General features: G+C 36.9%; 1 protein-coding gene across 1 annotated transcript in view; it reads right to left on the reverse strand.

Annotated features, from left to right (window-relative positions):
- Positions 1–10,534: 10,534 nt before the first annotated feature.
- The window catches only part of LOC140171645 (inactive tyrosine-protein kinase transmembrane receptor ROR1-like), a 462,163-nt gene continuing 459,993 nt past the window's right edge, over positions 10,535–12,704 (reverse strand). The window contains 3 exon segments of the mRNA XM_072194972.1: positions 10,535–12,239; positions 12,242–12,286; positions 12,289–12,436. Of these exon segments, the coding sequence (XP_072051073.1) occupies positions 11,077–12,239; positions 12,242–12,286; positions 12,289–12,436 (1,356 nt within the window). The 3' untranslated portion in view covers positions 10,535–11,076.

Consider the following 12,704-nt stretch of genomic DNA (forward strand, 5'->3'; position numbering starts at 1 on the left):
CGACATGATTTGCCCTTGCGGCGTGGTCGGATATGGCCGACTTTGTTTGCTCTTGCTCGGATGCCCTACGTTCTGACCGTGTGAACTTTTTATCGTTGGCTTTCTTGACTTCCGCTTGGTGTTCCGCGATTTTTATCAAGTTGTTAGTTGCATATTTTTAAAGAAATTTTTGCATATTTTTAAAGAAATTTTAATTTTAAAGAAAAGTGTGTAAACAAACTCCACAATCTACCTACCAGCCTTTTTTTTTTTTTTTTTTGAGCCTTAAGCAGAGATGCCACTCAGTTTCACTCAAGAAACCTGAAGCTGGTGAAAAACCCAGAAAAAGCATGTGAATGCAGGCCAAAAAGCCACCTAATGGGCTGAAATTAAATAACAATGTGGAAAAAAAACCAGAATTCAGACTAAAACCTGAAAAGTGGCATCTCTCCTTAAGAATTGAATACCTGAGTGGAAGAAGGGCCCAACTCCATTTTACCAAAATAAGTTTATCATATCTTAAAAGACCTGTACCGTTGCAACATATATCATTTCAAATGTATGTTATAATGTATGTTCATGTACCAGTACTCAAGGTCCCCGCAAGATAAAAACAGTCTGTCTCTCAAAACTTTTCCAAATAGTGTGTTTTTTGTTAGTATCTCAAAAAAAGTGTTGGAGTTGGGCCCTTCTTCCACTCAGGTATTCAATTGTCCTGTGAATTAGGCGAAACCCACCATATACATCTTGGTTTGTCACATGTGGATTCAGAAATAAGTGAACCTCCGGCATTTATCAACAACAACCCGAAATCAAAGGCAATTTGTGCAAGTCAAAACAATCGCACCCTTTTTTTTATAAAAGTTTACCAAATGCATTGCAAAATAATCCGGTGGTACACAATTTTGCCTTCCATGGGTGACATGCAAACATGGTGGAGTCGGTACTCTTTGGCCTTACCACAAGTTATAATAAAGACAAGCTAACACATGTATACTTCAATTCTGTTTTAAATCATTTTATTCACCTGACATTAATGCATAAATAATAAGCCTGACAAGTTTTGTTTGTAAATTATAACCATTATGGTTAGCCATCTCATGGCAAAATATGCTGCATCTTTGACACCTCAGTGAGTTGCAGTGTCCAATTTGTTTTCTGATGAGGGCAATTGGGGAAAGATAATATCAAATTGGCAAAAATACATTCACCAAATAAATTGGTGATTTTAGTGTATGAGTATACACTAGGATCCACAACATGCTCATTTATCATGGCACAGTTCTTGAATCCCAATACATTTGTACATTCATTGAATGACCTTTCAAAATTTGGGTACGAAAACTCATACTCTGCAACTTGAGGTCAAATTTTGCAGTATGATTGTTTAATTGAGGTTATTGAACTATGGCATTGGGATGAGGCCATTGTGATCCATAGTGATACATTTTTATATTTTTATTTATTGGTGGAGGCACATTTTAAGACCTCCCCCCCCCCCAAAAAAAAAAAATCTGCTTTAACTGGTCAATCTCCCATCCACACATTTAACACAATAAGCTAATTCAATAATTCAGAACAGAGTGCATCTTGGACACAAAATGGATATTTTAACAAAATCCTCCCATAGATAACTGTGGAAATGAACTTTGACTTGATTGGAAATTCATTTTTCATTTACAACACTTGTAAGATTTAAATGATCTTTGTCAAATGAAAGTTCTGTGGGGACAATCAGACCCAACAGTTGGTAACACAAGTTTTTTAAAAAGTGCAAAGTTCATCACCATCTGTCTAAGCCAGATTGCGATACCACCCGCAATGCACTCTGTTCTGAATTACCAAACTCACTTATACAGAGTATACTTGTGGGCCTGGAATTGCAATTAAGCTGTCGAGTGATGTAATAATCGGATTAACTACCATAGCAATAGATGAATACAATTTTTAATATATCGCCCTGCACTACAAGGTTCATACGGCACTTGTGTCAAAGAACAGGGATAAAGACCTGGATCGTAATTCTATAGAATGATTAGTATCTTTGAAAAGAGCAGTATGTATTCAATCAATGGTTGCTGACATACACAGGTGATCAGTGCAACCTGCTTGTAGTGCAGGGGCGATATATTCAATAATTGTATTCATTGCTATGGTAATTAATCCTTTTACATCATCACTTCTACAGGGAATAGCAGCAGTGTGGATTTCAAATGGAATAACCATTTCATGTGTACACTTATACCGTAGATACTCAAAAGCACCATTTTTGTAGTACATAAGGATATGATGTTAGGAATGGCTTCAAACCCCAACCGCTGGTTGACCACAGGCACATAACAGAACCGGCCATTGTATCTGGTTTCAGAACAATATATTTCTGCTGGTTTGCCAGGGCACCAGTGGTCAACCTGCGGTTGGGGTTTGAAGTCATCCCTTGCAGACCTATGAATTTTTCATAGCATTCAAGACCGAGTGCTTTAGTACTGTCATCTTTAATTGGTTATCATTTTTATTCTCCAATATGTGCTACATGTACAATGACTTTTTATACCATTTTGGTGTTGCCTCGAAGGATATAAATAGAAATTGTCAGGAATCATAATATGTGATGCGATCAAGCAAAATCAGTCGGAACTCGGAAATATTCAATTTTCAGTTTCTTATAGGATAGTAAAAAACATTTACAAAGCTGATGATTGCAGAAAACCTCATTGAAATTGAACAACCAGTTCCAAAGATATGAGCGATTCAAGGCTTTCCAAAACAAAAAGAAATATTTCCTTTGTTTGGCTATATCTCAAAATCAATATATCCGAGTTCCGACTGACTTTGCTTGATCGTATCACATATGGGGTGATGCCAAGAGTTGCTCAGGTGAGGTCAAAATAGGCATCATGGGTCAACATCCAAAACCCATGCATTATGAATATTGCACTCTTGCACACAGATGTACATAAACTACCAATCACACAGAATCCTTTGTTGAGTTGATTTTATAATCTCGCCACTTGCGTGTAAGCCAATGGTGATGGGAGTGGCAATGTCCACCCTGGAGATCACAAATAGACTGGCAAGAGAGCAACCACAGGCATCCCCTCGTATTGTGATTCTGACAATTCCATTATTTTAAAGAAAATTTCAAAACAAAACAAAGAAACATTTCAAATATAATAATGCACTATTGTTTCACTAGTTCATAGGCTTGCTTTATTTAATGAGTAAAACGATGATAATTCAACCACATTAGTCTCTTCAACAGATCCGTTATATCCTGCTTTGTCCAATACAAGATGTAGCAAATGTTGATACATCATCGATGGAAGAGTGTTTCACAATTAGGCTTTTTAATATTCGCATTCATCACACAGTCACGCAGCATATTAAAAGATCTTAAATATGTAAAAATTCTTAACAAAAACTGCTGTTATTATTTATAGTATAATTTTTTGTTAAAAACATGAAATTTCACATTTATAGCATTTTGTACATGAAAAAAGTAGTAAAAATTTTATATAACAACATAAAATGTATTTGAAAATTAGTAGTTCCTTTGTGAGTGCAAGAAAGAGAAATCTGTGTAAGAGAGTTGTACAGCTACTGAAAGTTCAATACTAAGTAAGAACATAGGATGATGATGATGGAGCCTATGAATTTTGTTTCATTTCTAGATTTCAAATCTTTGCTTCTGACACAAATTCTGAGTATGACCCAAAGAGCCCATTTTCGTAAGACTATCCATACCTTCAAGGTGAAATAAACCTCAAGTCATGTTACTGTCTGGCCAAGGTCTAGCCTGCTATCTGATCTTTCCCTGGGAAATGAGGTTTTCCAATTAGGGCCCTTAAGTTCAAAAATCTTCGGCATTCTCCGATGTCCTACATGTACATCAAAAACTTTGCATAATAAATAATGACCCTGTTACATTACAAACAATGTATGTGCGAACTGATGGCCAAATGGCTCCTCCAATGGACAGGGTTCTTTCATGGTTCATTTTCAAGCTCTTTTTTTAGCAGATGTGTCTTGCTTGCAATCAGACCACAAAGTATTACTGTTAGTGTTTATACAACACACTGTAAAAATGGTAATTTTTGTGTGTGTATAATTTTTAGCACTTTGCCGATTTTGAACTATTTTGCTTGTTTTTAAATTCACAATTTCAAGTTTCATACATAGACCTATGCATAAAAAAGCAACTGTTCATTTTTATTTTCATCACAGCTGTGTTGGGCTTTTCATTCTTTCACAAAAGTTTCTTTATAATGTGGACTGTGGAAACTTGATTTAGTGAAGCTGCAAACAAGCTAAAAATGTTGACTGCGTGAAAAAAATTCCCTCACAAAAATGACCACTTTTACAGTAAAATATATTTGCACTTGAAATAGAATAAAATATGTAAAAATAGGACAGTTCAACTTATATTTTATTGTTACATGAACAAAATTAAATACGGGGGAAAAGGGGTGTTACCAAACTGGTTTTGTACATTTTGTTTAAAAAAAGGTACTTACAGTAATATTAAGCATACAGGCACCTTCATTGAGGTTAATAGTCAGGGTATCCACATAAAAAATGTTTTCTACATATACATCAACAGAGCAAGAGAGGATATGTGGTTAGATTTCTTCAGGATTGCTACTTTTGCTGAAAAAAGTACAACATGCGTATCGGATGTCTTCTTGTTTTCAAAATTGCTGGCCTTGCCGGACTATTGCTTCTTTTAAAATACACTGAAAATTGTTGGTTGTATTTTAACAATGTCTATTACATAAGCATTGTAATACTGAAACGCCATATCGCTACATTATCTGTACTCTCAGTGAGTCGATGATGCATGTTAACACGTTGAGCCATTTCACATGCTTATCTATATGGCATCTTTAAACGTGTATGTATGTAAGCCAGCATTTTGAGTGAATGCTTGTGATTTGAAGCTTATGCCCAAAAAAATGTGTGCTGGCATCATGACTGGCCATAAAGTAACAATACTGTAACATTCTAAATTGTGAAGTGATACTTTGAATGTCCATTGTCTTCAAGCTTGTTTTTGTTTTTTGTGCATCACTACTATTTCAAAGTTAAGTTCAAATTTCCGACATTTCTGACCTGATCTACTAAATGTATTCATTCTATTTGAAATTCCCTGTGAACATATTTCCCAAACTTTCCTTATGAAGAGCTCGAACCACAATATCAATTTTGAGCCTAGCGGCTAGATTGAAGTTTGGATTTACATTTAATGCTGTCCAAGTGAAACTTGTACTTGAACAGGAAGCCCCGCTTGCCCAGTTCTCCACAGAAGAACTGACAATACACCTGTTACTTTGATGACAGACAACAGAATTTACATGGACATATTTTAACCTTGACTAATTCCCTAAGGAACTTGAACCAAAAGTGGGGCTTCCACTTTAAGGCTGCGATCACATAGAAGTATACGGTATTCGCTATACGAAATACGCTCATTCAATCAGGCTGAGTTCACATAGTATACTCCTATGTGAACTCAGCCTGATCAAATGAGCGTATTTCGTATAGCGTATACCGTACTTCTATGTGATCGCAGCCTTATGGAACAGTGTATACAAACTGTTAATGGTATTCAATTTGCACTGACCATATAATATAGTATACACTGAATGGACATTACCAATTGAAATTGTTAGTTGGGTACAACTTTCAATGAATACATAAATTCTGTTATATATGCCAATCACAGCAATACACATTTACGATGATCAACTTATAGTTGAATAGACTAGAGACTGAAGATAGTTTACATTACCAGTTCGACAGAGGACACAAGCCTCGAAATAAGCAGATCTGGACCAGGAGCCACACATTTGGAAAAGGTGGCTCCTGGTCCTGCGATTATCTAGAGAACCAGGAGCCATTTTTAAAGAGCTAGGAGTCATTTAGAGTTTAATTGTACACGTTAAATACAAAAACTGGTTTAACAACCAGGCTCTAATGTTTGATTAAATGTAGAGCCTGGTTCACTTGATTTTGGTATGGACCAGGAGCCAAAATGTTATGACCATTTGTGACCGTTCACGGCGAATGAGCCGTAAATTCCTCCCCCGGTCAATTTTGTTTTATTTCATGTTTAACAAATATACATCATAAGCTTTAAAATGGTATATCATTTGACTTCAAACGATACCCAAAAGCGGGGTTATAGTTTGTTAAACTTTGCCCCTTCAACGACATTGAATACGACATTCGTACACATTTTACGCTGTAACTCAGAATACAATTTAGGGAATTTACGGCTCATTCGTGCTGTACGGTCACATTTGGTAAATGGCTCCTGGGTGCCTGCTTATTTTGAGGCTTGAGAGGACAACATATGAATACAAAATACATAATTTCCCACTTAACCCAAACAGTGTGAAGTATGAATACAAATCATTATAGTGTTAAACTTACACTTGGACAAGAACTTGCACATGATACCTCAACATGGACAGAGTATAGTGTTAATGAACACATGCACCTCAGAAATTCAGAATACATAATTTAATTCCCTGGCATGTGTTGGAGACCATCGGCAGTTGACAGCACCAGCAATTTAGCTACCAGTTATGTGCTACATTTGGCTTCACTGAGTACTTTTGTGTAGAGACCATCGTTTAAGCAATTTAAGCTTTATACTCACTTTACAATGGCTACATTTCCTTTCTTTTAGTATTTTTGTTTTAAAAAGTTTTTTGGAATATTAATTACATTGACAGCTATTACACATGACAGAAGTGAGTAGTTTGTGTGTGAGCAACTTGCAATTGAACTACATACCGTATTTCGTCAAAACGCCCCTGGGGGCGCTACATTTTCCCAAGGGTTGGGGGTGGCATTTATTCCAAGGTCAATTTTAGAATGATAATTCCCATTTAAATCATAAACTTAAAACTCATGCTAAAATGACTAACTATGAAACACCGACTTCTGGTTCACTTCCGGGTTTCTGATCCAGATTTTCGCCAATTATTGACGCTATTATCGACCATGTGGGCAAGTTGGTAAGCTTACTACACAATATAGCATGGAAATATCAGCATTTTTGAAACATCTTGGTTGAAAAAAGTGGTGGGGAGGGGGGCGTTTATTTGAGGGGGGTGACTATTTGACGAAATACTTTAATCAAACTCACAGAATTGCCCAGTTTGCCTATTTCAAAATAATTTCAATACATAAGTATTACTTAAAATCATTATTATTTAAACAAGCATAGAAGCAGATAGTTATAGTAGTGTATAATATCTACCTCCAGTCAGCGGCACTAGCTTTGAAGTTCAGTATGTGCTGCGTTGGCTTAGCGTTGTTTCTTGCATGTACATATAATGCGCCACTTTGATCGTGCACGTGAAAGTATGTACATGCACCAAGTAACACTACACTAATGTAGAACATGCTGAACTTCAAAGCTAGTGCCGCTAACCGGAGGTAGCTATATAGATTATTGTTGATAGTTCATCGAGGCCCAAGAATTAAAAGATAACTTTGGCCTCAAGGAGATTAAAATCTTCCATGTTCCTTACACATTTTACTGCTAAGAAGAGAATTTTAATTGGCCAATTTGAACTGCATAATGTTTAAGGGTTGGGTCATTTTATAACTTCACTTGTCTGACCTAAGCTGGTATCAAACTTCATCTTATACCAGGTAAATATATTCATGAGATGTTCACAAAGTTCAGTCAGCTATTGGATCAGAAAAGTGAGGACACAACAAGGCAAAACTTTATTTTGTTTTTAAAGTTGGAGATTCACTCATAACTTTGTAACAAGAAGGCCAAGTTTAATGGGATTTAGCCCATACCATAGCAAGGAGTGTGAACGAATAATGAATAAAGATTAATCTTGATCGTGTCACACATATCCTTTCTGGGACCAAAGTACTGTACTAAAAATAAATTTCATCATGCAAGCAGTCAAGACATAATAGGAAATAAGAAAAACACTCAACAGGTTTGAGGCAGCTGCTAGTTAATTTCAACCCCCCAATTTTTGGGGTTTTTTGCGACACTTTTGATTAAGGTATATCAGGACAAAATACCCCAACAAATTCAACCCCAAAATACAGTCTTCTTTATACGCTTATTATTTTATGATCAAATTTCACTTCATTGTGGAGAAAATAGCATAAAATTGCACATTTTTGCACATGTGGAACATATATTGTCCAGGAGTGCATTTCATTCATATTCCAGACACATCGTAAGTGCTAAAACCAATTGAAAGTCTAAAATCCACAGTAACTCTTCGTCAATCCATAGAAGATACATGTCGGAGTTAATTAGGACTTGTGGCAGGTTACAATATTTATGATGTGTTGGAAATATTACTGAAAATGCACCCAGGTATATCATGGTAGTCATTTTTGTAATAGACTATTCCAGTTGAAATCCATACACCCACTGTGAAAGACATGTCTTTAATCTTCCACACAGGGAATGTGAATTTCAAATGGGGTGACTCCATTTAAAATCTACACCAAATTTGACAATTTTGCCCCCCCCCCTCAAAATATAGTATACATAACTCGCCAGCAGAAAGATGAAATTGTTCAGCATCTCCGAACACAACACACAATGTACCCAAATGCAATATAAATGTTTTGAACACGATACACCTTGTCTCATTATCATTTCTATACATAATATCTACACAAGTTTGTTAGGTTTGGCTTTTTTTGGCTATTTGCAACACACAAAAGACAAAACATTTTGTTAATAAATAAAAGACTGTTACTTACAAGTCTATTTTTTAGAATATCACATTGTTATTTTAAATTATACAGTCCATATATAAAATTCAATTTCATTAAACTTTTGCGACAGAAAGGCATTTCAGTTTTACCAATGATACACTTTCCTGTCGCAAAAGGAATTCATAGATATTAACAGTCACCTCTGAGAGATGTCATTCGCGACATGTGTTCTGATCAAAATTGCATGGTCTTACCACATGGTTTCTTGCTGAGTTTAGCCTCTTGAGCACTACCTGCCGATCTAACATTGCGTCTGATTGGTCAATTACATGATATCATTACTTTAATCACCAATCAGAATGGAGCTTTCCTTTGTAAATAATTCACCCCAATGTTTTTGCGTGGTGAAATTATTCTAACAATGTTGACGATTGGTCCAATTGATAATGAAAACTTCTTTTTGGCCAATCGGCAGGTAGTTCTCATTTAACATACACTTCCAGGATTAGTAATAAAAATGTTGCGCCAACTTTTAAATAGCAATCTGAGAAACTCAAAATTAAATTTCATATTTCAGTACATAACATGTAAATAATGTTATATCATGATGAGTTAGCTCACAAAATATACTTTCATTGTTCTCAACAATGAACTAGAACTGGCAAGACCATTGTTTCTCAAAATGGTTCCTCAAGGTTGCATGAAGGGGCCCTATGCGTTGCCAGCCCAGCCCACCCGCTCCAGGAAAGGCACCAAGAGTGGGATTACTTTCATGTACACACACTCAGTGTCCATATCATACCAAAAGCGTAGCATTTTTGTCGCAACTTTGTTGCTAGTACAAGCCACGACAAGCCACAATCCCCATGATTGGACACTGGTTAGTGATGTAAGAATTAATCACTAGTGACTTTTGAATCGCACACTACGACTGCTGGCATAATCTGGCTTTTAGCCTAGTGATTATACAGCTTGCAGAATCAACATGTCTAATCCACCAATGAAGTCTTGACAACAGGTTTTCATGAAGGATAGGCCAAGCACTAGGATCCACAGGGGCACAGTTCTTAAACCCCAATACATTTGTACATTCATTGAATGACCTTTAAAAATTTGGGTACAAAAACTCATACTCCGCAACTAGAGGTCAAATTTTGTATTATGATTATGTAATTGAGGTTATTGGAATATGCCATTGGGATGATACTATTGTGGTCCATAGTGAAGGTGAGATTCAGGTTAGGGTGAGGTTACACTACATGGTATGTACTTTTTAATGCCACATACAACATCTACAGCCTGTGTTTCAAATATGCTTATATCATGGCTGAAATAAAACTTAAAATTCAAACATTAGGCTAAAAAAAAATAATGCTATGTCTCAAAGCTCATGGCAGTTTCAAAAACGAATGCGAAATTAGGTTTTTTTTAAGATTTTTATTTTTTTAAAGATTTTTTTGAAACTTAATTTTGAATTAAGTTGTCATTTTCGAGTGTTCAAAAGTACACTGCATAAAATTGTGGTTGATTTACCACAATTGAAGTACAAATATCAATTGGTTTGATACCTAAACAAATGTGAGTATCGAATTCAGTAAATTTTCTTCCAAATTTGTCACAGAATCTCATGATTTTACGGCCAAAAACTATTAAAATAAAAAGGAAATAAAAAATGAATTTGCTGTTTCAGCTGACATGGATGTGCTAAGAAAAATGAACGCACGCGTGGGCTTTGAGACATAACATTTTTTTTTTTAGTCTTATTGATGTGATTTACATCTGCAGGTTAAAATGAATTTGAATAAAACACCATGCAGGGTGAGAACATTTATCCTCGACATACTTTATCAAAAATGAACACAGATCCCCAATGTTTTCTGATCAAACTGATGTTTGAATGTATCTTCACATCTACTATAATAATTTGTGTAAAATGTTTTTGGCTCACCACATAATGAATGCTTCATATCCTGAATCAGATCAATCTAGATCAGATAAATTTGGGTTAGATCAATCTGAATCACATCAGTCTGATTCAGACCCACCAGTATCATATCAATCTTAAATTAATTAATGTGGATCAGATCAAACCTGTATCAGATAAATCTCAATCGAGGCATTTTGCAGCCATCATGCAGGAGATACAAAAACATATCCATATAAGGGTAGTCTGAGAACATATCCATGCTACACATAAGTACAGAGAGAAAACATTTGGCATTGTGACAATTGTTTATTGAATCCATTTTTTGGTAGATCTGGATTTAGAACACTTGTATGTAGATAGCCCTATATGACAGTGTGTGAACTAAATATGGAACCATAAAAATAGTACATAAATATTTACAAACTTTGGTACATTTTATAAAATCTGATAATTCTTATTCATACTGCAGTTTGCTCCACATTTTCCTTCTTTACACGATTCGCAGACCGTTTCCCCGATGATGCGGAACTCTCTGAGGGCGCTCTATCATGATTTGAATTCTGATTTGATGAGCTATGAGATGAAGAGTTATGATTTGAGCCAAAAGTTGTTGACCCTTGCACCGAGCTTGACCCATGATTTGACCCGTGTATTGAGCCATGAAATGAGCCGTGATTAGAACCGTGGAAAGAATCGTGGTGTGAGCTATGATGCGAACTCGGGAATGAGCTCGGGTGCGAGTTCGGGTACGAACCAAGATGACCGCCTTGGTGGTTATTCTTTGGGGCACTGTTGTGTGTCGACCGACTGTGCATGGACGATGCATGACTTTTGTGCCCTGAACTGTGCGTCTGAGCTGGCGATATCAAACCGTAAGTCGGTGTGTACTCGGGCGGCGGTGTGTTATACGTTGCAGTTGGGTTAGTGTAGATGTTCCCGTTCTGCGTGGTAGACGGTATGCTCTCCCACGATCGTAATTTGGAGCAGACTGCTTTGAACTTTGGCCTATGATCGGGTGCTTCATTCCAGCATTCCGTCATAAGTGCATACATGTGTGGTGGACAACCATGCGGACATGGAAGGATGTGGCGGGTTCGAATCATGTTTAGGACTTCATGATTATTGTACCCATAGAAAGGCTGCAAGCCATAGGAGTATATCTCCCAAATAACAACACCAAACGACCAGATGTCGCTAGGTTCTGAAAACTGGCCAAAATTAATTGTCTCGGGAGCCATCCATCGTAAAGGCATTAGTGCTTGGGTTGGCGTGATGTAATAATCAGCCGCGTAAATATCACGTGATAAACCAAAATCAGCGATTTTGATTTGTAGGTGATCGCCTACCATGCAGTTGCGTGCAGCTAAGTCTCTATGCACAAAATGGCGACTGGATAAATACTCCATGCCAGATGCAATTTGAATTGCTATTGATAAAAAGTCGGACTGGTCTAATGAAGACTGTGTTTCGTCATCGCCACTGCCGAATCCGACATCGGAATTTGGCGAGTGGCGGATGAGAAATTCATGCAGGTCGCCATGCGGCATGTACTCAAATAACGTGCATAGCGGTGCCTCTCGCATGCAAACTCCGAGCAAGGAGATAATGTTCGGGTGGCGGGCGACGACATGACCTCGGCTTCGTGGCGAAAATCCTGCTGCATCTTGGCGCCGAGCCTTCTCGTAAGGTTTTAATTGTCACAGGTGTGAGACTATACTGATGCTCATAACCCATCAGTTCGCCTTTGTAAACTTTCCCGAACGTTCCTTCGCCGAGCACTTCGTGGAATTTGACAGCTGCCAACGGGAAATCACGTACCTGTAAGCATGCAGCAAGACACAGAAAAGCGAGTGTGTGAGGTGTTAGGATGAAATATTGACAGCCTATTTACCATGCAAACCTAGTGCTGTTATTGATAAATGTTAACATTTTGTGAATAAAGTACTTTGACTACTCATTGACAAGATTTTTCATTTTGTCCATAACACGGGAAGTCGAATGAATTTATCAACAAAATACTTTTGATAATTCATTGATAATTTATTGACAGTCTTTTCATTTTGTCCAAAAAACAGAGATCGAGTCA

The sequence above is a fragment of the Amphiura filiformis genome, chromosome 1 (genome assembly GCF_039555335.1).
Source record: "Amphiura filiformis chromosome 1, Afil_fr2py, whole genome shotgun sequence".
NCBI lineage: Eukaryota > Metazoa > Echinodermata > Ophiuroidea > Amphilepidida > Amphiuridae > Amphiura > Amphiura filiformis.